Source organism: Lissotriton helveticus, chromosome 1_2 (assembly GCF_964261635.1).
Source record: "Lissotriton helveticus chromosome 1_2, aLisHel1.1, whole genome shotgun sequence".
In the NCBI taxonomy this organism is placed as follows: Eukaryota; Metazoa; Chordata; class Amphibia; order Caudata; family Salamandridae; genus Lissotriton; species Lissotriton helveticus.
Window position 1 is genome coordinate 358,967,774 of NC_136058.1, and position 26,456 is coordinate 358,994,229.

At 43.4% G+C, this 26,456-nt stretch overlaps 1 protein-coding gene across 2 annotated transcripts in view; it reads right to left on the bottom strand.

Moving 5' to 3' along the window:
• LOC144804996 (membrane-spanning 4-domains subfamily A member 4A-like) overlaps positions 1 to 26,456 on the bottom strand; it is a 138,988-nt gene that overhangs the window by 57,717 nt on the left and 54,815 nt on the right. For both annotated transcript variants that reach the window (XM_078671937.1, XM_078671936.1), the window contains exons 2-4: positions 6,843 to 6,992; positions 1,645 to 1,764; positions 799 to 855 (exon numbers count right to left, since the gene is read on the bottom strand). In XM_078671937.1, the coding sequence (XP_078528063.1) occupies positions 799 to 855; positions 1,645 to 1,764; positions 6,843 to 6,929 (264 nt within the window). In that variant the 5' untranslated portion in view covers positions 6,930 to 6,992. The remainder of the gene's footprint in view (positions 1 to 798; positions 856 to 1,644; positions 1,765 to 6,842; positions 6,993 to 26,456) is intronic.

The following is a 26,456-nucleotide window of genomic DNA, read 5'->3' on the forward strand; positions in this document are numbered from 1 at the left end:
CCTGTCAAGGTTAGGTAAGAGTAAGTCTGGGAAGTGATGCAGTGCCTGTAAAGGTTAGGTAAGAGTAAGTCTGGGAAGTGATACAGTGCCTGTCAAGGTTAGGTAAGAGTAAGTCTGGGAAGTGATACAGTGCCTGTCAAGGTTAGGTAAGAGTAAGTCTGGGAAGTGATACAGTGCCTGTCAAGGTTAGGTAAGAGTAAGTCTGGGAAGTGATACAGTGCCTGTCAAGGTTAGGTAAGAGTAAGTCTGGGAAGTGATGCAGTGCCTGTCAAGGTTAGGTAAGAGTAAGGCTGGAAAGTGATACAGTGCCTGTCAAGGTTAAGTAAGAGTAAGTCTGGGAAGTGATACGATGCCTGTCAAGGTTAGGTAAGAGTAAGTCTGGGAAGTGATGCAGTGCCTGTCAAGGTTAGGTAAGAGTAAGGCTGGAAAGTGATACAGTGCCTGTCAAGGTTAAGTAAGAGTAAGTCTGGGAAGTGATACGATGCCTGTCAAGGTTAGGTAAGAGTAAGTCTGGGAAGTGATGCAGTGTCTCAACTGGTACGGAGAGTACGACTGAGAAGCTTTGCAGTATGTCTCAAGGGTAGGTAAGAGTAAGTCTGGGAAGTGAGGCAACATCTCCCACCTATCGATGGATCTCAAACCTAAGTCTTTCAGTGTTGATCCACCAGGGGTGGAGAAAGACGTGGCAGTGATGCTGATTATCAGCTTGAGGTGGAGGCGGAATGGGAGAAGAGATAGGCACCGCGGAGTGGCGCAGCGTCTCAGCTGTACGTAGAGTAGCATCCGAAGTAAGCTTACATTGCCACGAGGCCCCTTGTGCTGTGCAGCGGCAGCCATGGATCCCGAGATGATAAACTGTTCGAGGGAGGCATAAGAAAGATTTTCAGTAAGGTTCATTAGACTTTGACAAATATTGACTAATACATGATATAAACAACCTTAAAGCTGCACACTACCCTGCATGACCCATAGAACAGTGTTCTTGATCCCTTAATCCTTCAAAGTTTCAATTTATTTATCAACATATAGCCACATGATTCATTTATGCAGACAGCTTGAAACAGAGGGAGAGCAAAGTTGCAATTGATTTCACTTGCAAACTTGGTTATTTTTTTTTCAACCTTGGCAAGGGATGAGAACTTTGCAAAAGTTGAAAATATTTTTATTTTAGTTTGTGGGAAAAAAACAAGCAAAAGGCAGATTTTTGAAGGAAAATATCAGCAGAAAAACATTTTAGCAATGTTCCCCCCTTTGTGCGGGACAATTCTTCCACGAGAAAGTTTTGAGCAATTTACCTGGTGTCACTGTTTTGTGACATTGACAAATGTGGCAAACTTTGAACAGAGCAAAGATTAATGAGTTGCAAAGCTTTGGAAGCCAAACTTAACGTTCACCCACCATTACTTGAAACATTTCCCCAATATTTGACCTTAACTTCCTGCTCACATTTAGGCACAGTGGGCCCTCTGATCTGTTTGGGATGTGCTTTCCTCACCTTACACCGCACAGGGCGCATATTAAAGCCCACATTCATTACACAAACCAGCACAGTGTTGAATCTGAACCCTTTGAAATATCTGGGTGTGTTATGATGTCAACTAATTTAATATTATTTTTAATTATTTAATTATTTTATCTACTCACCAAGGTTCCTACCCAGGTGGGGGTCTTTGTATGTGCTGTGATGCTGACGTATTCGATATAAATAGAAAGCAGGAGAGATCCAAGGACCACAATTGTGACACCGGACATCATCAGCACCATCTGAAGGTAAAGAAAAAGACCTTGATGATAGGGTTCGGAAAGTGCATGTCACCTAGCGCATAAATGATTGAAGGCATCCCTATAGAACGGGCAGCTTCAGCTAAAACAGGTGTCTCTGGCCTATCCTTTAAGGACAACTACTTTTCTTCAAGATAAATCATCCCATGCCACAAAAGTATGTTAGCACTTTCACGACAGTGGCCATGTCGGTTAACTTAGTGATAGTGACCAACCAAGCTGGTATGTATGACGTTACAATGCATACATTTACATTGCGGTACATTACATTGCGTCTTTTACAGCGCAAGTCGTTAAAACGACTTGCGTTGGAGGGCGCTGGAATTAGGAGTTGTATAATTTACTATTCCAACTCCAGTCTACATACATCAGGGAAGGTGTTGGATAGTAAATGATACTAATCCTTGTCCTAGAGCGCCATCCAGCGCAAGTTGTTGTAACGACTTGCGTTCTAAAAACCGCGATGTAATGGCATCGCGATGTAACCACCGCGTTGTAAACGACGTTTCCCACCAAGCTGCACTACAGTGCAGCTTGGTGGGAAACCAATTCAGGCGGACTTATCCACAGGAATGTAAGGATGACCTATGACTATGTCAATCAGACATGCCCCAGAAGACTGATGAAATAACAGCCCTGGCTGCGAGTGTCCTCTGCAAAAAGGGCCATCGCCACAGCTATCGCTCTACCCAAATCAGCAGATATTTAAATATCAGCTTTAAAGCACTGACAAAACCAACTGGTCTGGTGCTTGCTGACAGACGTTTGGCCTTGAGAATGCTTATTGTATTTCATCATGGCTTTTGCAAAAACCTGTTTGGGAGAACTGCTGTCCCTAACAAATATTTTAAAAATATTTTCTAAAAGTTAAATAGTTTTTTGGTCTGAAAAAGAAGACATTGCCATATCCACTGGCATTGGAGGGAACTACTTTGTATGAGGATGAGTTTGTTGTCAAAGAACACAATTAGGCTCAGCCTTTGCCAAACTTGCAAATGTTCCAAAATTCAAGAGGGCTGCCTGGGGAGGTAGAAGCTTTGTGCTGGGAGCCGCAAAGACTTGGAAAATGCCACTGCTGCATACTAAGGAGACCTCCAACTCATTAGCATTCAGGAAAGCTCTGAAAACTTGGTTATTTAACACTATTGTAAGAACAATGGAGCGGTACACTCCCAGGGTACTATAACGTTTATAATGAAGCTAGATCAGTTTCTTCGTAGATACCATCTTTATTTAGACAAATCCAAATGCATAGAAACATACATCAGCCAACGCGTTTCGCTCATGAAATTAACTTAGTCAGGGCAAGAAATATGAGGGGTGAAAGCGTCACTAGTAGGTTCTTGAGATCCAGTAAACGTCACCCAGTAAGGTCACCGAGATGAAGCGTAGGCCTCCATTATTTAGCCTTTTTGGCTTTACTTCTTGCTCTTCTGCTCTGCCTTAAAGCTAGTGCCAAGACACCCCTGAATGAATGAATGAATGAATGAATGAATGAATGAAAGTGCTCTTATAAAGCGTGAACTTAGCCCAAGGGCATCAAGGCGCTAGAACGATACAGCCAACACAGGAACAGTAGGCGCAAACTTATAGATATGTCTCAGAAAAAAACAGGTTTTTAAGGCCTTGCGATACGGAAGAAGAGAAGTCTGCCCTGAGAGCTCTAAAGGGAGGGAATTCCACAACTTAGGTGTCGCAGTGGTAAAGGCTCTGCCACCCCATTTAGCCTTCAAAAACCTAGGGACAGCAAGGAGATTTTTGTTTGAGGATCGAAGAGATCTGCTGGGAGTATAATGATGAACAAGTGACTTGATGCCCTCCGGACCAGCGTCATAGAAGGCTTCATGAGTCAGACACAGGATCTTAAACGAGATCCTACGGTTCATCGGAAGCCAATGCAAGCTCTTAAGTGCAGCCGAGGCTAAGCTGTATCTAGAAAGATTCAACACCATCCTCGCAGTGGCATTCTGGACCATTTGGAGTCGATGGATGAGTCTCTTGTTAATACCCATATAGAGGGCATTACAATAGTCCAGCCTAGAGGATACTAAGGCCAGAATGGCCTGCTTCTGAGAGTCTGGGGAGATTTAGTGGGAAATCTTTCTGAGGGTCCTAATGATCCTGAAAGAAGTGGAGACAGTCCTGTTTACTTGAAGATCAAAGGAGAGAGCAGTGTCCATTATCACCCCCAGGTTCTTCCCATGAAGGACTGGACAGAGGCATTCCCCAAGCGAGGGCAGCCACCACTCACTAGACCAAATTTCCTGGTTACTCCCAAAAATCAGTACCTCGGTTTTGTCTCCACCATCCATTGAGAAACAGCCTCCATACAGCTCCTAAAATTTTGAGCACAATCCTTTACTGAATGTGTGAGAGAGACCATTATTTAGGTGTCATCTGCATAAGACAACACCTCCAACCCGAATTATCTCACCACCCTTGCAAGGGGGGCCACATAGATGTTAAAAAGTGTAGGGCTCAATGAAGAGCCCTGATGGAACCCCACAATTCAAGGGTTTAGGAGCAGAGAGGAACTGGCTCCACTTCACTCTCTGTTCTCTTACATAAAGGAAGGAGGCAAGAAGACTCAAAGCAGGGCCCCCGAGACCTATCTCTCTAAGGCGAGACACCAGTATGAGGGGAGACAAAGTGTCAAAGGTCACTGTAAGATACAACAGGACCAGGAGAGTAGTACAGCCATTATCACCCTGAGTACGAATGTTATTAGTAACTGCCGTAAGGGCAGTCTCCGTACTATGGTATCTCCTGAAACCATGTTGCGATCTATCCAAAAGGAGATGGTCCTTAAGATAGGTGCTGAGGTGGAGGTTGATATAGGCTCCCAACATCTTTGCAGGGGCGGGTAGCAGGGAAATGGGCAGAACGTTTTTTCAGAACACCTGGGTCCAAAGCAGGTTTCTTCAGAAGCGGTTTTATGACCGCCGTCTTCCATAGGGAAGGATAAATTCCCTCTGAGATGGCAGAATTCATAACCTCCATGAGGGGAGGAATGACCACTTCCCGACAGGTGTTCAGCACCTTAAGCGGACACGGGTCCAGTGGGGAACCCGAGTTGACGTTGTCTAGAAGCCGGTCCACAATCTCAGGTGACAACAGAGGAAAAGTAAGAAGACTGCTCACCAGGCAGACTGTCTCCTATCATAGTAGAGGAAAGGGTGATAGAAATTTTGGAATGAAAAAAGGCGTATATTTTATCACAAAAATCCTGGGATCCCTCTATGGGGTCTACTACCTGAGGAGATGTTAAGGAATCAATGATCCTAATAAGATCTCTGGAGGATTTGAGGGAAACAATGACCTTAGAATAATAAGCTCTTTTTTCCTCCATAATGGCTAATTTATATTCTTTTAAACATTGCTTATGCCGCTCTTTCTCGCTAGGCTCTAGGTGGACCCGCCATAACCTCTCCTGTTTTTGACATCCTTGTCTCAGCATTCTAAGTCTGCCTGAGAACCAGGAACCCAATGGACTTTTCTTCGCTGAATAATGCCTCTTAGGAGGGGCAAGGATGTCCATTGCTCCTATTAAGGTGCGAGAGAGCTCCTGGGCAGCCGAATTAGCGTCCGGCTGAGCAGCGAGCTCCAGCTTATTCAGGAAGGGAGAGAGTTCTTCATTATTTATTGGGTTGAAATTCCTTCCCATATCCTGCTTACTAGGAACAGAAATAGGGACTACTGCCGCCTGAACATACAGGTCAAACGGCACAGCAAAATGATCAGACCAGGCTAGTGGGACGGAATGAGTAGTTTGTAAAGCGCATTAATCACCCCCAAAGGGGTATCTCCGCGCTAAAGAGCGACAACCCAGGTTTACATTTGTGGAACAGTTCGGTTTACAGAAGTTTCCTAAAAGTAGAGAAATCATTACATTTACGTAGGCAAAGAGGCATGTGATTCCAATATAGGGGAGCTAGATGGGAAAAAGATGTGCCCCCAGAGTGGGACTTCTTAAAACAAGGGATAATAAGGAGGGATTTTTCCTCTGACCGTAAGGATCTACTTGGCTGATAATGGAGATGTTTTTCTGTTAAGTAACTGGGTCCTTTGTCGTTTAGCATCTTATATACGATACAGCAAACCTTAAACTTAATTCTCTGTCTAATGGGTTGCCAGGGTAGCTGTTGCAAAAGAGGCGATGCAGTAGTTCTCAATGTCATATTCTGTACCAGGCGGGCTGCAGTGTTCTAAACCACTTGCAGTTTATTCAATAAGGCTTCATTTGTGGCAGTAGTCTAGGCAGCTATTCACTAGTGCCTGAATCAAAGTTTAACAAACCTCGAGTGGAAGGAATTGGAATACACTAAGCATAGAGTGTGCCTTGGCTCTAGTATGTTTCATAGGAGCATAAGATGCTCTCTCTATTGTGACTGGCTGAATTTGCATTTGTTGTTGAATAACTATGTGTGTAAATGCCTGAGGTCAGGAAATCAGTTGATTTCCAGCCTTTTTTCTTATGATTTTGGATTATTGCTGAAATAAATAAAAGGATTCTGCACTTAGAGAAAGTTAACTTAGATATTGTTGTAATTCTTTGTCTTATTGTCTATTACCTTTATGAAGGGATCAATGCCTTTTGTAATGTTATGCATACCCTAAGTCCCTTTGACTTACAGAGTCCCCTTGTCTCTTTATAAACAACCTAATTCTGCATGTCACAGTTTGAAATGAGGAATAACATGCATAAAAATATTTACCACACGCAAAATACAAATAGCATCTTCATTACTGGCCTGTCTTCACCAAAGAACATCTTCCAATGCCTGGTGGTAACCACGTCCGTTGAAAATACTGGAAGTGCAACCCATAATCCAAAATCCAGTTCAAACATCAAAGGAGGCTCCCAGAGTCATTCTTACACTCAATACTTAGACACGTCTACCTGCACCACACTCCACCCTGGTGAAGACCTCCAGTCATTGTGAATCGTTGCCGACACACATACACCTGAATCAAATACCAACGATTCATGGATCTAGCTCCAGAGGAGTGTCTTTTGTAAGAACTCTCAGGATGGACACTTGGCTTGAGTCAGTACTCACCCCCAGAGCTAGCGGTTGGCCCTTGCGGAAGATCTTCAGGTATGGGGGTACAGTTCTTGAAGATGGCGGCTGCTCTTGCTGGTTCATCTTGCTGAATTCGCCTCTCCACTGCTTTGTGGGACTCTCAATGAAGAAGGCCTGTTTCAAAGGCTGCATGACAAAAATGGAAAGAGTACGTAAAGTTCTCTGACTTCGCTAACAATTAGATCATTATGAGTCCTGATTCAATCAGTGTAAAACTAGTGGATTAATATTGATCGTAGCAACATGCAAAACTTTGTCAAACAACACTGGAACTATTCACAAAGATAAATGTACAGTTGAAAATTTCCCTAGACAAATCTCTCTATAAATGCAGTTCATTAACTCCAGGGGCCATATTAGAGAAGTCCCCAGGGGCGCAATGGGCGACTGTGCCCGCTTTGTGTGCCCCTGGAGCACTTTGATATTATAGAAGGGGCCGCAGACGCTTGTGCATCCTCTTCTGTAATACAGATAGCGCTGGCACACATAAAGCGCCAGTGCTATCATCAGAGGGCGTTCCCTCGTTTGTATGGGGGCTGGCCCATGCAAATGAGGGAACCCCTTTGCCTCTGTGATCGTACCGTATGATAGACGCGGGCACAAAGGCAAAGAAGCTGTCAGGAGGTGCACTGACAGTGCGCCACCTGGAGGAGGTAAAATGGGTTCCATGCCCCCCCCCCTGAAATCCCTTGCAGGCGGGTGCCCTTTCATGGGCATGCTTTTGTATTTGTTTGTCTCTCCCTGTGTCCCTTCACAATTTTCTCTTGACTCCTCCCACTTTCTAGCACACATTCCACATTTTACATGCACTCCACGCTGCAACTCCCGTTCTTAAGTTACCGCTAAAATGTAGGCTGGAACGACATATATGGAGTTATATGCACTCTTCGTGGAGAACTCTGCATATAAGACATGGATTAACACAGGCGTAGATGTACGCGTGTACCTTTGTGAATCACATTTAAGAATACGTAAAGTAGTGCTAATAGTGCTCGAGAGCACATACTTCTGAATGCCTTTGTGAATGCCCCAACGCTCGTAAATGCCTGTCTGGACTGTGTTTTCTTTATCAGTTTGTTTTGAAATGTAGCAAAACTGTTTATTTTGGGGGGAGGCACATGGGAGAGATTTTTTTTATTTAGTCATGATATACAATAGACAATAGATATCTCATCATAGACCCAAGTAACATTGAAGATGGAATTGTCTTCAAGCAACTAATCAACCAGATTCACATCGCGGTGACAGCAATGTTTAACTTTGCATCAATTTAATTACCATCACAATTAAGCAGTCTTTGCGTTGTCTCAGATTCCCCATGTTAGATATCTTTTCCTGAGACCCCACCAGCCAACAGCTAATATTATTAGCATGTGTTGTGGAGATCCCTTTCTGGAGACACAGCCCAATTAGTTCAATGGAGTTCCACCCTCTGACAAAAGGAAGTGACATCACAGGAAGTAATAGGACAGGAAATGGCTTTATAGCCCTATCACACCCGTCATGAAAATGGGAAAGGGTCTGAGACATGGAGTTGTAGTGTTGTTATAAATCTATGGCTATGATTGTGTTTTTTATGAATTCTATTTTCGTCATAAAAAATGTTTTAAAAGGGTAAGAGGAGGCAATCTTTGAAAAAAGAGAGTTCAAGTCAAGTCAAATGGTCTTTATTTGGATATAAAATATCCATAAAAGTACAAATCATCACAACCAATAGGTCATAAATGTACATATCAACATTAAAACATGTAGAATTAAAAATAATAAAATAGGGTTGGATTTGTCAAGTCAAACATCGTTAATAATATGAATCAAATGTGCAAAGGTAGCAATAAGGTGCAAGGAAATAGTATGAGTGCATTGTACAACAACAGACAATAACATTGTGCAAATTCGCATATATGTAAACTTTAGACTCAGTGCAAAGAGGCACTTTACAAATCCGCTAACTCCTCTTTAAACAGTCAATACATGTGCAAAAAGGCAATTTATAAATAATTTGCATGTTCTACAGTGTATACACAGAGGCTCGCGAGCGTACCGCAGATTGCAAAAATAAGCTTACTCGAAAAATCATATCATCACTTCCTAGCTGCAAGATTTCGGAAATGCCAGATTAAAATCAATAATAGCATGCGCCTTGAAATAAGGAATTAGGTACTGTTTAGTATATTTGGCATAAAATTTACAGAAGAATAAAAAGTGTAACAGTGTCTGTTTACAACCAATGCCACACGGACAGCACACATTTTTTAAATTGTTATTAAAACCAACCGGAAAACAAAGTGAATATTTTATGCTGCCGTCCCTGAGACAAAAGAGCAAACTCCTATTCCATCTCCCAATGTTTTTCATGAGGTATTCCTGTGGCATGTTGTGTTTATTACCTGACGACACTAAAATAGGGATATACCTAGTAATAGATGGTTTACGGAATTCGATATATCCTCTTTCCTTGCGGTATAAATCATACAATGCCCCTCTCACAGTTTTTAGATTCATACCGTCTGTAGGTAGGGGATAGATGAAAGTATGCTCCAGCTTCACACTGGCTAGGCTTTTTTTTACTGCTCCAAGCCAAGGTATGTAGCCTCCCCTGTCACATTTAGGACAATCTTTAATTATCTCTTGTGTTAAAAATTGCAGCCAGATTTTGCCATATCTTTAGCCAAAATAGTGCAGGCCGAGATTTAATAAAATCCTCCACATAGTGTAAATTTAGTTCTTTATGGCATATATAATTTGGTGATGAGATTTGTGCCCCTAATACCTTTCTGCAAAATCTATTTTCCTCAATCTGAATCCCGCTACAATTTTTGTACCCCCACACTTCTGCACCATAAGTCGCCGTTGGTACGCATTGGGTTTTATAAATCTGTAGTAGCGGTGTCAGCACCTCTGCCTGCTTAGGCTGTCGCAGGCTGATAATGGAGTTAACCGCCTTACCAAGTTTATTTTTACCATGGACCACATGTGCTTGCCACGAACCAGAATCTGAAAAAAACTAAACCAAAGTAAGGGAAAGTGCTAGTGCTTTTAAGCAAATCATTTCCTGACACTATATGATTAATACGATGTTTCGTAGGCCCACAGGACATTATATATGATTTTTTTAAATTAGTACACAGGTCCAAATCAGCCATAAAAGATACAAAACCCGAAATTAAAACGTGAAGTGCTTTTGGTGTGCGACCCATCAGGACCGCATCATCCGCATATAAAAGTACGGAAAGCAGGTTGTCATTAATTTTTGGTACGTCATATGTCAATTTAGACAGGGAATTATTTAATTCATTTATGTAAAGAATAAAAAGTAGGGGGGCTAGGACACACCCTTGCCTATCCCCCCTACCAATTAAAATATCCCCGGAGACCTCTCCTTCATTATTTATCCTTACCCGTGCCTTTAGGTCCCTGTGCAAATTGGCCAAAAAGTGAACAAGTGCTTCCTCCAACCCATAATTTAAAAGAATCTCCCATAGTCGTGATCGGTTAACAAAATCAAAGGCTGAAGTTAAGTCCATAAAACCCAAATATAGTGGGACTTTTTTAGCGATGGTATATTTGCACAATATTAGGTTTAGGTTCAAACACTGTTCTAAAGTTCCCACATTACTCCTTAACCCCAACTGACTACAATTTAAAATGTGATTCTCTTCTGCCCAATCCCAGATCTTATTAAAAACAATCCTGCCCAAAATCTTCACAGTGTTATCTATCAAAGATATAGGGCGATAGCAACTAGGGTCCAGTCTATCGCCCTTCTTAAAAATGGGCACAATAATACAAGTTGACCAGGTTTTTGGGACTGTAATATTGATTAGGTTTATTAAAAACATTGCATAATAAATGGGAACAGAAGTCTGGTTCAGATTTAATAAGATCAATGGATAATCCATCTGAGCCCGGCGCTTTATTCCCTGCGCTTTGATGTATGGCATCTTCAACTTCGCTTATAGAAATAGCAACCTTGTCAACTGGGCAGTAGCTATCAACAGTCATTATTGGGGCTGTGTATATTCTTGAGAAATGCTCCTCCCATGACTTGCTAGCTATGTTACAATTCATGGGAGTGATGTTTAATCCCATGGTCCTCATTGCTTTTACATTACCTCAAAACCCAGTTACATCTTTAAGTGCAGCGGCGCGTGCAAGAGAGTCCCACCGTGCCTTCACTTTCTCCTCTGTACGTAATTTAGTCACTTTCTTATAGCGTTCTCTCAGGGCTCTAACCAAAGTCATGTCTCTGGGCTCCCCGGCTAATGCTTCACAGAGTTCTCTGTTCGCCCGGGAACAAGTGCCATCAAACCATCTAGGGTTCTTACTCGAGTTTGCGACATGTATAGAAATGTTATGTTTAATACCAGCACATAACCCGGTGAAGGCCTGGATAATCTCTATGCCTGAGCATCTACTAGACAGGCACGTCTCCACAAAAAGGGGATAGGACTTTATAGTACTTGCAAGTAGGGCCTTGTTATCTATGCCCTTCCAAATCACTTTGAGTTTGTCGGTCGATGCTACCAGGTTCTTTGCCCCTATTTCTTTCCGTTTTAAAATTTTATTAACAAATCTAATAGTTGTCAGAATTGGGTTGTGGTCACTGTAGCTAGTGCATAAAACTTCACTAAATAATTCTCGAGGGAGGAAGATATGAAAACATAATCAATGGTAGATGAACAACCACGTCCTCTAAAGGTGGGCAGTGGACCTTTATCAGACTTGCAGCCAACTTTATCCATTACGGTAGTTAACTCCCGAGTGGATAGGTGGTTATGCAGTTCTACCCCCCTTTTACATGGAATTGCCCGAGCCGATGTAACAACAGATTTATCTATTCTGTTATGAAAATGTGCATTAAAATCACCCCCCAAGCAAATTCCATCCAATTTGCCATACCTATGTTCATCTACCAGATTGTCAATAAATTCAAATAAATCAATAAAATTCCTATTCGGCTGTGATGTAAAATCATTATTATAAAAATGTATTAAACATAACGTAATCCCAAATGAATAGATTGTGGCCTGAAAGTTGCCATTATTTGTCTCCAGGGATTTAATATTACTACCTACCTGCGGTGATCCTTATCCAAATAGATAATCCCCCACTGGGTCGGCCAACTTCGGGGCTGGGTACAGTATTATTATAGCAAGCAAATCCCTCAAGAAGCAAGCTACTAGTGCACCATGTTTCTTTAAACATTAAAATGTCAAAATTACAACCCAGTTCAGTCCACTCTGCTATATTTACTTTAGAGTTTAGACCTGCAATATTCCAGCTAAGTATTTTTAAATCTTGGTCTAAAAATCTGGAATCACTAATAACAAGACAGGGTAATAACGATTCTACCGGGGAAGTTTTTTGAGGAGTACCGGCACACCACGGTATAATCAAAGCCTGATTATCAAGTTGTACAACCGTAGGCCGTTCTGTACTGTTTAATGGATTACTTGGTAGTCAGTCCTGTCTCTCTAGATCCGATAGAGCGGAGAACCGGTTTTGTATAGAATAAGTTGAGGTAGCTGGATTACAAGCTCTCTGGGGTGGTCTATAAAAGAAACCAAGTGGTAGTGAGGTTATGACGGTTGGAATGCTAAAGTGGTCGGTATGGCTTTTCAGAATGCATTTCACCAGGGTCGGATGCCTAAAGTTCACGACTATACTGTCGCCCATAATATTCTTAACTGAGGGTCCGACCCACCCCACCCGTTGCACCATCAAAATTTCATTGGCAATCTCCATACCCGTTCCCTTGTACTTAGATAACCAGTCAATGCACTTGTTTTTGAGTTTGACCCAGGACTCGCTTTGATCTTCTTTTAATGGAGGTACTCCAACTAGAATTATGACATAAGGGCAAGCTTCTGGGAGCATGTGCAGAACAGCCTCAGCGTATTTTTAGACCTGTGTATCGGGAATAGACTTGTTATTAAGACCTGACACCACTTTCAGGGGGGCTAACACAGATAGAGCAGGTGGTGCTCTTGCTAATGAAGAAGTATGACTCGGGGGGCCTGTTAACAACAGGTGCATCTAACAAAGGCAATGTGCTAACCACAGTACTGGGCGTGAGATTAGTTGACAGACTGTTCTTTTTACCATCACATTTTTCACAAACAATGTTGGTACCAGATGTAGTACAGTTGTCACTTCTCCCCACAATGCCCTTGTTTATAGCTTCCATGTCCTTCAAAAGCCGTTCACCCCTAATCTGATCAATAATAGTAGCCCCTTTTCTTTTGGCATCCTCTTTCTTCACCAAACTTTCCAATCTGTCCAAACGTTTAAAAATAGTATTACATTCTTTATCCATTAGACTTTTCAAACGATTAAAAGTGGAGTCCACTATGGTATCAATTAAGTTTTCATTTGGCCTTCCTTGTATACCATTTACAAATGTTGACTCAGTTTGTATGCCGATGCAATTAAATGTCACTCCAGTTAAGTCTACCGTGCTATCATCTAGTTGCGCAGTCGTACTGACTGCCACCCCACCTGTTCCACTTGCTCCACGTGACCACATACTCAGTGGAGTTGGTTGAGTTACATTGCGGGGTGGTTGTTTCCTCTTATTGATGGTCATTTTTGAGGTACCTCTCTTCCTTTTCTCCCCCGTATTCTTTGTATTTACGACTGGTTTGGTGACACTAGTATTTACTTTAAAGTCCTGCTGGGATTCCAGGATGTTGATGGCATTAATGTCCGACACAGGGTCCACAGATGACTTGCCTTGAGGAATCGAATTATCAATTATTATACTAGGTGATAGCGGCAGAGGTGCCGAAGAACCACCCCTCTCTGGATCATCAGACATACGAATATGGGATGCTAGTTGGCCCATAGAAAGTCTCCTCTCAGTGATTTCGATCTCTGAGGTGACCATGTTGAAAGCGTCTTCTAGCATGCTTTCAAAGGAGGAAGTAATAGTGGTGGAACTTTGTGGCAGTTGTGGTGGCTGTGCGTCTCCCCATGATATTACTGTGCACTGACCTTGCTTCAAGGTTTAGGGGGGTGGCCCAGCCCGGCCTCTGCCGGCCCCAGATGGCCACAGACGGCCCACCCTTTGCCCGGCTTGGCCCGCGCGCGGTACCGTGACGCAGGGGCTCTCTTCAAATTTAAGCACCTCCGGGCGCGTGTAGGCAGTGGCGGCTTCCGCTGCAAAGACACCTGGGGATTGTGGTCCCCCCTTTGGCCGCGCTGCGCTGATGGAAAAGTGCAGCAGCGGCAGGGAGACCAGCGGCGGGACACAGTAGCGGCCAGGTAATGCCTCCAAACACTGTCCTCAGAGAGTTCAAGAAGTATCATTTATTAAACAGAGTTTCTGCAAAAAAATATAATTTAGTGTGTTGTGAGTGTGCTTTGCTATTATGGGGATAAAATGTCAGGCAGTTACAGGTGGTAAATGGTATCGGTACGAAATATCAAATACGGACTATCAAGTTACCGCAACATTTGGCCGAAATAAAATTTCTTTCACTGTGTGAAAAGAAATGTGAATTATAATTCTCATTGCCCTCAATCGTTCAGGAATAGAGAGCGATTCATGCAATAAACGTTTACTCATCCCCGAGACCCTACACGCCATGAACCAAAGTTCTCTCTCCCAAGCGTCTTCTGAGATTTTAAAATTCTAATTCTAGACCTTACACATATTGAGTCACACATCACTCAGTACTCTGCTGAGGCACAACTCCCAGTGCATCACTGACGCACATCGCCCAACACTCCTCTCAGGTGTACCACTCCTGAGACACATCCCAAGTCCTCTTCTACGGTACATCACTCAGTGCTCTCTTCAGCATACCAGCCATAGCTCTCATGAGGCACATCACCCAGTGCTCATCTGAGGTACATCACCCTGTGCTCACCGGAGGTGCTTCCCTACTGCTTCCACGATGCACATCACCCTGTACTTTTCTTCAGCACAACAAGCTTTCCCTCTTGTTCACATTACCTTGCATGGGCGGATTTTGCGAATTGGCAATCCGCGAACTTACGTATTTACGGATTCGCAATCCGCAAAATCCGCGAAGTCTCGCGAATTTGCGGATTTTTGGGGTTTTTTTGTGTTCGCAAGGATTTCTGCCAGTTCTCGAGGGTTGTGTACCAGTTCGCAATTGCGAACTTACTTGTCGGCTCGCAACGGCCGTGACTATGTTGTTTCTACGTCTGGTTCATCATCACAGGTTCACAGCACCCTCTGTTTCACCACTGCCACCCTCTGGTACACTCATGCCACCCTCTGGTACATCACTGCCACTCTCTGGTTGGTTTATCACTGTAGATTATGGGGGTGAAAAAAAGCAAGCACACCTGCCCTGCTTCAACTGACATGAATTAATTTGGGGTTGATTAATGTGTCACTGAATTTAAACTTCCAGTCTGGCTGGCGCCTGCTTCCTTATCTGTAATTTGCTTTCTGTTGCAGTGCAATTTTTTTTCACAAGACCTTTGTGGCCTACTTGTAGCTATTCTCTGAGCCTGCTGTGAGGGTCGGAGCAGGGTCATAGAATAGTTGCAAGTAGGCAACTGAACTCTGAGGGGGCCCCTCAGGAAGCACTACAGGGAATGGTTACTAATGATAAGATTGAACTTTTGCACCTGCTGAGTGCTTTCAGTTTTGTCTGTAATTGCTTTCTGTTGCAGTGTAATTCTTTTAACAGGACCTTTGTTGTATACTTGTAGCTATTCTCTGAGCCTGCTGTGAGGGTCAGAGCAGGATCATAGAATAGTTGCAAGTAGGCAAATGAACTCTGAAGGGGCCCCTCAGGAAGCACTACAGGGAATGGTTACTAATGATAAGATTAAACTTTTGCACCTGCAGAGTGCTTTCAGTTTTGCAAAAATCCAAATATCCAGCAGCATCCACAAAAAGTAATCGAGCGGAACGGATTTTACACCCATGCTTAACCATTGAAACAATTTACCATGAGCTCTGCTAATGCTTTGTTACAGGGATGCTGCTCAAGAACAGAACTATGTTTGGGACCATAGAACATCAGTATGTAGGGACTGAGTCACCATACGACAGCACTGTCCATGAGACTGAGTCAGACTAGCTATAGTGCCTCACTTGCCCTCCTAACTTTCCCAGAGAGATCAGTGATTTGGCACCCCAGAACATAGGACTCTCGACCCTTACAGGGATCATGGTAACAGGACACACCCTTTCACTCTCCCACTCGTACAATGTTTATTTAAACTATTGTGCTCTAAGATGCAATAACTGCACCACAATTAGAAAACAAATGCATGTCAATTATGTCATCAGGATGGTTAATGGACCGTATACAATAAAAAGCCCTGTCATCTTATCTGACAGATCTGCCTAGACCCCTCCCGTACTACTGAAGGTAAGTGGTTATAAATTATAGATCTCTGGGTCATTCCCAGTACCTCAGCATACATGGGTGGATGTTCTATATCTGAGCTGACACAACACTCTTATCTCTGGACCTTTGCTCTGTGAGTGTGTTTTTGTAGAACCCCTGTCCTCAGTTATATGACACGATGTGTGTATTCAAAACAGCAGCTGCATTCTTTTATTAATTCTAGGTGCTAGTGTCTGACCAGAGAGAATAACATGGGGCAATACAGTCTGACCTTGCCTAAGTGGTTCAGATTAAACCCCAGGAAAAGGATAAATATTGAAAACATATCCTGGTTCTGTGTGAAAATACAATGTGGCTCAAAAGCAAGCGTGATATTGAAAAACGTGTGCAAAAAGAAAAAACACCCTACAACGTGCGGGGAAACAACCTTTACAGCGCTACTTTTACAACGCACTACCATTACAACGAAACTTTTACAACGCAACATCTATTACAATGCATGCAATTACAACGCAACCATTACAACGCATGACACTACAACGCACACCACTACAACGCATGTCATTACAACTCAGTCATTACAACGCATACCATTACAACGCATAACATTAACATCCAACACTTACCCTACTGTTGCACCCCCTGGAGTTAGAATACTAATTTTAGCCCTAGACTATCCAACACTTACCCTACTGTTGCACCCCCTGGAGTTACAATAGTAATTTTACCCCTACACTATCCAATACTTACCAAAACATGCAATGTAATGTTATGCGTTGTAATGGTATGCGTTGTAAAGGTATTATGCGTTGTAATGGAATGCGTTGTAAATGTCGTTTTTAAAATTTCGTTGTAATGGCATGCGTTGTAATGGAATGCGTTGTAATGGATGTTGCGTTGTAAAAAATGCGTTATAAAGGTAAGCATTGTAAAAGTGTGCATTGTAACGTCATACATCCCAACATGCACAATTAGGATAACATAACGAAAACGACAATGCGCCATGCAAGAAGCACACGGGAGCACCTCCGGCTCCTCAGGGTGATGAATACATGTTATATCTTGGCACGTGCACCTCTTGTTGGCCAGTGTTCAGAGGGGGTTCTTCCTCCTCGCACACCTGCTGATATTTATGGGGGGATTGCCCAGTGTATATTGGAACACGCAGAGTTTTGTGGGTAAGGACCGAATGTTGCACATAGTAGTACCCCAATAATGTGTGACGCACACCGAAGATGCACCGACCTGCATGTCAGTTTCTGCCCCCCGTTCCTGCTTCCATGGCTTTCATCCTTACTGGTGTGTTTGCCCCGCCCAGAGGAGCATTTTAGCTTCACTATCTTTAAATACCATCAGGAGATTCTAGTAAGAAACGGCCCATTGATATAATATGGCTCCGTTCTCTCATTCCTTGTGGGCGCTCTCTTTTCAGATGTTGTCCTTGTGTGAGTCCGATACTCACTGAAGAGCTGCGAACTATCCGCGACGCGTGCTTACCTTACACGGAGGAGCAGAGCTGCCTTGGCTTTCCTTTTAGCTCCAGGTCACTGTAATACCTCTTTTGATTGCGACCTCAGGCCACGCTCTTAAGACATGGTACAGAGCGTCTTGAGTAAAAGTCAAATATGCTTTGAGGCGCTGTATTTAGTTTTTTTTGGATGAATGTGGGTCTTGTTTGTATTCCACTTTATTTAAAGAAGTTGTCGTTGGATATCTTCTTGAGGGAAGTAGATTTTTATTGAATTCTTTTTACCTTAAGATGGACTAGCACATAACACCTGTGATTGTCAAGGATTAAACACACACTTGTGGTGCTCTTAGTTGTTGCATGGCTGCCAGAGGCTCCATGTTCTGTATACAGCTTGGAAAAGCATATTGTGCCAAGACCTTACCTATTCTAAGGTCTATGTGTTTGACATTTCTCTGTAGTTTTAGGTCCTGGTTTTAATAGTGTTGCTGCCAAACAAACCTATTGTTTGAAAAACACAGAGTGGCTCTTTCAGGTGTTTTTTCTTCTTTGTTTTGCAGTTTTAAATAGTGCAAACTCGACACGAAAGTATTGGAGTGCTTTTCATGAGCATTGGTTACATTATACATTCCTTTTTGCTAGGCACAGGGAGATTGAGTTATGTTATGTTATATGGATTTTTAAAGCTCAAACACATACCCGGAGGTGTCTAGGCGCTGCAACATAGGAAACATGTAACATGTAACAAGTCCAAGATTGGTACTAAGATGGAGTATCTAGAGCAGATAAATGGTGAAGGTTTTAGTGAGTCGGGCTGACTTTAATCTAGGAAAGATAGAGAAGAGCGCTACGAAGGGAAAAGCCATATGTCTTTAGGCTTTTTCTAAACGAAAGTAGATTTGAGATTGATCAGATAGAAAAAGGGAGGACATTCCATTCTTTGTCAGTGGAGTTTACAAAACTTCCTCCCCAATTTGATTGTTTGAATCTATTCTCAACTACTTATCGAGTACCCACGGATCTCTCGTTTATTCTAGGGATATACCATTTAAAAGCCTGTTTGAGCCAGTCTGGACTTCTCCATGGAGGGCCTTATGTGCATGGCAGAGAGCCTTAAATCTGATTTGTTTTCTGACAGGCAACCAGTGAAGACATTTGATGGCCTGTGTGACTGACTGATATTTGAGGATTTTGGAAAGAAAATTGCAGTAGTCAGCTTTGGAAAGTATGAGAGCCATAGCTACTGTTTTTAGGCCTTGTTGGGGATGAAACGAAAATCTTTTTTAGCATCCTTAGAACTTGAAATGTTGACGACATGACAACATTAACCTGCAGTCCAAAAGGCAGCTTGTTATCTACTATTACTCTAAGATTTGTGGCTTTGCATACTGGTTCAGGAGGGGAACCTAATTCTACTGGCCAGTAGACTGGTGTCCATAGGAAGGGTAGTTTCCAAACATAATAACCTCAGTTTTTGAGGCATTTAATTTCAAGCAGTTCATATTCATTCAGTCTCTAACTGCAGACATGCAGTCATGGAATGTGGATGCTGCTGGGTGATTTGAAGCAGACAAGGCTACCACGATTTGTGTATTGTCGCGTTTGAAGCAAGGTCCAGCCCAAATGATCTGATAAGTAAGGCCATGGGTTTCAGGTAGATGTTAAATAATGTAGGGCTGAGTACGGACATCTGAGGGAGTGAAAAAGGTTTGGACACCAATGGGTCTAGTACTACTACTTGAAATCTCCTAGACAGGAAATATTTTAGCACTTTAAGTGCTGACTCCTCGATCCTGACAGCCCAGAGACACTCAATAAACACCTTGTGGTCGACCGTATCAAAGGCTGCCGACAGATCAAAGAGTATTAGTACAGCGTTCCCACCTCCATCTATTATGGATCTGATCTCCTCAGTTGTTTCAATTAAGGCAGTTTCAGTACTGTGACCACTTCTAAAGCCAAATTGGGTAGTATCGAGCATCTTGGTTAACTCAAGATTAACAGCCTTTTCTAATATTTTGGCTTTGAAAAGGCAGACGGGATTCATGTTTCCATCATGGAATTGAAAATGTCAATTAAGCACATTGCTACAGTTTCAGCAGCTTGAATCAAAATTGACGGAGGGCAAGGGTCCTTCGGCGACCCAGATTTGATGGATTTAATAAGGGAAATGACCTAAGCTAATGATAGTCTAGAAATGTTTTAGAGATTAGAAAGATATTTTGTCAGAGGTGACTTGAGTTGAGTTGTTACATTTTGAGATAAATATTTATTAAATTTACTGAAAATCTGAGCTACCTTATTAAACAAGACGTTAGCCAGAGTTTTACAGAATGTTTGACTAATATTTGGGTTGATACTTCTAGGTGGTCAAGTTAAATAAAATATCACCCTAAAAGATTCTTTGGATCAGTTTTCCATGGCCATTATTTTTTGTGTGAAGTAGGATGCTATTTCTTTGAAAAGAAGGCTTTTGTTATTAAGGCAAGTTTTATATTTTCATTTTTCTTTGCGGTCATACCTCTTCCTCCATAGACTCTTCTGTTCTCTACATGTTTGTTTTTGGAGCCTGAGGTTGTCTGTGGCCCAAGGGGCAGAAGGAGAAATTCTACTAGCGTTATGGGAGTTCGGAGGTGGTATAACCTCTGCAGCTGATAGAGTCCATTTAGTGTAGATAGAGGAGGAGTGTTCCACATTATTGGAAGGAAGGGGTATATTGTCTAATAGGATTTGGTTTAACATTTTGCCTTCAAGTTTATTGCAAGGCATATGTTAGTGTTTTGAAAGCGGGATGGACCAGGACTACGTTTTTGACTAACCTTTATTTCAAATAATACTGCATGGTGACCTGCTCGGAGCAGGTTAGCAGGGTAGAGTATTTTATGATCACTGAAAGATTTTGTGAAGCCTCAATCTAAAGTGCGGCCAGCTATATACGTTGGATTTACCAGTAGTTGGGACAGTCCTAGCCCTTCGAGTGTTTCATTTAAATTAGGTGTGTCACTATCGTCGAGATTTTCAAGATGAAAGTTCAAATCTACCAAAACAGTGAAGTCATTATTGGTGAAACCTTCCTCTAGAAGGGTGCCAATATGTTGAATGAAGTTGGTCCTAGGGCCTGGAGGGCGATAGATTAATATGCCCCACCAGGATTGATTATTTGAGAGTTGGACCATGAACTGAAAGTCTTCACTTTCTAATGTGGGTACCTCTTTAACCATAGTAGGCATATTGTCTCTGAGTAATAGGATGAGGCCCCCTCCTTGTTTTAGAGATCTATCTACAGAATGAAGTGTGAAGTTGGGGGTGGAGGTGGCTTCTAGTAGGTTAGGACTCGACGACTGGTCGGCCCATGTTTCTGTAATCCAAGCTATATCAAGCTGATGACTTTCCATAAATTCTCTGTTCTACTGTTCCTTATTGAAATGTTACATCTGAAGTTTATCCAAGGAATTAATATCCCACAATCTGGGCAAAGAAATCATTTTTCTTGGGTGTCCATTTGGGGTTTGAGACACAAACAACCATGGCACTTACCTTTGTTGTTCAGTCCCAAAAGCACCTTTCTGGAATAGGTTAGCAAAGGTGGGGGTTAAAACGGGCAGGGAGCTGGCGCTGTGCCTTTGGCATGCCAGAGGCATGCGTGCTGCGCGAACATGCTGTGAGCCGCATTAAATCCCCTGATTTGCCCAGAATCACAAGATGTTTAGCGAATGCTGAGACTTCAATCTGGTTCCCCAGTTCCAAAGTCGGCAGCTCTGGCCCTTGGGCCACATCTTATTCTTTTTAGCCAGGCTTCAGCTCCTGTCAATTACTTCCTGGCCAGTGGAGCGTCTCTTACCTAGTGCTCCTTGCTCTTTTGGTGTATCCTTCAGTCTCTGCTTTTGTGCTTTCATTAAGCAGCTGACTCCCCCCTGGGGGTCTTACTCTTATATGATAACACAGCATGCTTTAGCACATTAAACCCAGACCTTTCTGGGCCATATGTAGGTAATTTGTGTTTTGCGATTCTCAAATTGCAATTTTTAGGGAATCGCAATTAGAGAATCGCAAAACGCAATGTAAGTAGGATTAGCAAAATTTTTTGCAAATCCCACTTATTCCTTATTTGCGAATCGCAAATTGAGATACGCAAATAAGGAATACCTTCTCATTCATTCCTATGGGCTAGAAGGCCCATAGGAATGAATGGGAAGACATTCTCAATTTGCGATTCTCAATTAGAGAATCGCAAATTGAGAATGCAATTTCAGGGTTGTAAGGGTGTCAATAGGACACCCTTTTGCACCCCTGAAATCAACATGTGTGCACATGTGGCCCACATACATGCCCTAAGTAAGCATGGGCGGATTTTGCGGATCCACGATTCGCGGATTTAGCGGATCCACGGATCGTGGATCCGCAAAATCCGCCTATTTAGCGGATTCAGCGGATTTGCGGATTGGGGGCGGGGCTTCCTCGAGTGTGTGGGCGGGGCCAAACGGACGGGGCTTCCACGCGAGCGCACATGCCTCTTGTGTGTCTAAAAGGTCAGCATCGATGGTATATTTGGGAAGAAGGCACATCTGCCCAGCCTCCCAACGCTGATGAATGAGTCACTGCATTTGCGCTTCAACTAGTTCCAGCGACCAAGTGTGTGTTACTATGCAATCGCGCCGAAGTGCGCAGGGGTCCCTTTAGTGAAATGTCCATCATAGTGGGTAAATGGCGGGAAGACGGTGCACACCTCGAGTGTGTGGGCGGGGCCAAACGGACGGGGCGTCCATGCGAGCATGCCTCTTGTGTGTATAAAAGGGCAGAGACCGATCAGAGCAGCAGATTAATTTTTGGGCTGATCAATGAGTCACTGAATTAAAGCTTCAACTAGGGCACATGCTTTATTGATATCTGCAAGTGTTTCCTGTTGAGGTTTATTTTTTTGTGCCAGGACCGTCGTGCCCGAATGAACCCCGAAAGAAGACACCACCGTTGAAATAATTTACGATGGCGCCGGCAAGCTGCCAGCGCCATCCTGCAATAGTTACTTAATTAGCTTCAACAGGAAGCTCCAACTGTTAAAATAAAGCAGGCGCTCGAGCCCCTGCTGTATCTTATCTATTAGAGCTTCCTGTGGAAGCTAATTAAGTAACCATTTGAGGATGGCGCTGGCAGCTTGCCGGCGCCATCGTAAATTATGCAGGCTTGAACTTTTGACCGCAAAATCCGCTCCGATCGCGGATTGCGGATTCTCGGTAAATCCGCGAGAGTTCGCGGATCGCGGATTTACCGAAAATCCGCAAAATCCGCGATCGGAGCGGATTTTGCGCTCATGCTTAGCCCTAAGGGCATGTATGTGATCCACATGGCACTTTAAAAAAAGCCAAAAAGTGAATTTTTCAAACAAATCGCAAAATACCAGCAACCCGTAGTTGGTGGTATTTTGCGATTCCTTAAGCCAAAATTTGCACAACTTGGGTGCTTCCTACATTGCATTTAAGGAATCGCAATTTGCGATTCCTTAAATGCAATAGCAAACTAAGGAATCGCAAATTTTGCGATTCCTTATTTTGCATGTGGGTTTTTGTGTGCTACATAGCACACTGCCCTAATTGCGATCGCAAATGCTGAAACTCTGCGAATTTCAGCATTTGCAAGCGCAATTAGGCTTCCTACATATGGCCCTTGGTTTTTTAAATGATTTTCTTTGTTTGCGTATGACTCATGGCTATGGTTCGCCTGATAACTTGCTTGCTTATGTGATTACCAACATAAGTCACCTCGTGTAAATGTCACCGTGTCCGCAATGCCTAGGTGTGAACGTGGCAGTTAGTTTAATAATGTAAATATTATGCTAGTTATATGGTGCTTTCGGCAGATCCCACTAAGAATACCACTATGTACAATAACCATTATGCAAATGAAATTGGTCCTCCTGTCTCCTGCAGCCATTGGCTTTCATGTGTTTTCATGGTTTGCCATGGATGGGCAGTCCATCACTTTGTGAATGGTTACATTGTCCAATTGTGTTCCCATATGGTGTGGTGATTGAGCTCAAGTAGTTGGTTGACAGTGTGGTTTATTTGATGCATTTGCTTTATTTACATTCTAAATGCTGTTTCTGGCGTGTTTGTTCAAGAAGTACATGTTGTTTTATGACAGGTTACGGTATTTACACCTTTATTCCCAACATGCGTGCACATGTCTCCTTCTTGAAAGGTATTCTTTTGATCAAAAATACATACAACACCACATTTTACTGTGTCTACCTTTTAAGTTCACACATTTTACAATGCAAACTTGATTTTCTGATTTCTTCTCTTAAATCTCTGCTTCTAACAAAAAGCTATCGTGGTCTGTTCAGCAAAGCTGCTCCCAGCTGCTGGAGGCCAGGATGTTGCTTTGACATTGGACAGTGTTTCTAGGAAAACTGGGAGATCACACACAGACTTGACCAACTATTGCCTGGCACTTCACCAAACAAAAAGCCAGGCCCAGTTGCTTTGACAATGCCTTTTTGTGTGTCTGAACAATAAAATGTCTTCGGTAGCAATTCTAATTAGTTTTGTTTACCCTTCTCCACAATAGTTTTCTTAGCCATTGTTTACTTTTCAAACCAGGCGTTAATTGTCCTGGGCTGTAAATGTTAATGGTATGTGTGCAAGATAAGAGGCTCCCTGCACCTTGGACTCGAGGGATTCCACGAATACAGATCTTGTTTTCTACCTGTGCTGCAGACCCAATGGAAACTCCTTGCTACAGTTCTTCTGTGAAGAAACACTTCTCAACCAGAGATGAACTAGTTACTCTACTGCTCGCATCACACAGCCCCTCCCACCCCAGGCTTGCTTTGACACATAGAAATGCTCTTTTGTGGAGTTCACAAAGACAGATGTGGAAGAGTTCTAAATCCCAATAGGTCATGCCTATAACAGACCCGGCCTGGTAGCACCCATGCAATCCATCCATACCTTCAGTCACTCACCCATTTTTTCACTAATGCGTGTATTCCTCTGCCAATCTTGTCATCCTTGCATTAACTCACTCACCTTCCATAAAACCACATACAACTCACTGGTCAATGAAGGTGGACGTTCAAACCCCCGCCAGACGTATGAGTTAATATGTGAAGAATGCGAGAGTGCTTCTGGCAGCCTGTAGCTGCTAGTGTGAGAGTGCTTCTGGAAGCCTGTAGCTGCTAGTGGGAGAGTGCTTCCGGCAGCGTGTAGCTGCTAGTGTGAGAGGATGTGAGAGTGCTTCTGGCAGCGTGTACCTGCTAGTGTGAGAGGATGTGAGAGTGCTTCTGGCAGAGTGTAGCTGCTAATGTGAGAGGATAGTGCTTCTGGCAGCGTGTAGCTGCTAGTGTGAGAGAATGTGAAAGGGTTACTGGCAGTGCGTAGCTGCTAGTGTGAGAGGATGTGAGAGTGCTTCTGGCAGAGTGTAGCTGCTAATGTGAGAGGATAGTGCTTCTGGCAGCGTGTAGCTGCTAGTTTGAGAGGATGTGAGAGTGCTTCTGGCAGCGTGTAGCTGCTGGTTTGAGAGGCTGTGAGAGTACTTCTGGCAGATTGTTACTGCTAGTGTGAGAGAATGTGAGAGTGTTACTGGCAGTGCGTAGCTGCTAGTGTGAGAGGATGTGAGAGTGCTTCTGGCAGAGTGTAGCTGCTAGTGTGAGAGGATAGTGCTTCTGGCAGCGTGTAGCCTCTAGTTTGAGACGATGTGAGATTGCTTCTGGCAGCGTGTAGCTGCTAGTGTGAGAGTGCTTCTGGCAGCGTGTAGCTGCTAGTGTGAGAGGATGTGAGAGTCCTTCTGGAAGCCTGTAGCTGGTATTGAGAGAGGATATGATAGTACTTCTGGCAGAGTGTTACTGCTAGTGTGAGAGGATGTGAGAGTGCTTCTGGCAGAGTGTAGCTGCTATTGTGAGAGGATAGTGCTTCTGGCAGCGTGTAGCTGCTAGTTTGAGAGGATGTGAGATTGCTTCTGGCAGCGTGCAGCTGCTAGTGTGAGAGTGCTTCTGTCAGCGTGTAGCTTTTAGTGTGAAAGGATGTGAGAGTGCTTCTGGCAGCCTGTAGCTGGCATTGAGAGAGGATATGATAGTGCTTCTGGCAGCGTGTAGCTGCTAGTTTGTGAGATGTGAGAGTGCTTCTGACAGCGTGTAGGTGCTAGTGTGAGAGGATGTGACAGTGTTACTGGCAGCGCGTAGCTGCTAGTGGGAGAGGATGTGAGAGTGCTTCTGGCAGCGTGTAGCTGCTAGTGTGAGAGGATGTGAGAGTGCTTCTGGCAGCATGTAGCTGCTAGTGTGAGAGGATGTGAGAGTGCTTTTGGCAGCGTGCAGCTGCTAGTGTGAGAGTGCTTCTGGCAGCGTGTAGCTGCTAGTGTGAGAGGATGTGAGAGTGCTTCTTGGAGTGTGTAGCTGCTAGTGTGAGAGGATATGACAGTGCTTCTGGCATCGTGTAGCTGCTAGTTTGAGAGAATGTGAGAGTGCTTCTGGCAGCGTGTAACTGCTAGTGTGAGAGGATGTGAGAGTGCTTCTGGCAGGGTGTAGCTGCTAGAGTGAGAGGATATGAGAGTGCTTCTGGCAGCGTGTAGCGGCTAGTTGGAGAGCATGTGAGAGTGCTTCTGGCAGCGTGTAGCTGCTAGTGTGAGAGGATGTGAGAGTGCTTCTGGCAGCGTGCAACTGCTAGTGTGAGAAGATGTGAGAGTGCTTCTGGCAGTGTGTATCTGCTAGTGTGAGAGCATGTGAAAGTGCATGTGGCAATGTGTAGCGGCTAATGTGAGTGCTTCTGGCAGCGTGTAGCTGCTAGTGTGAGAGGA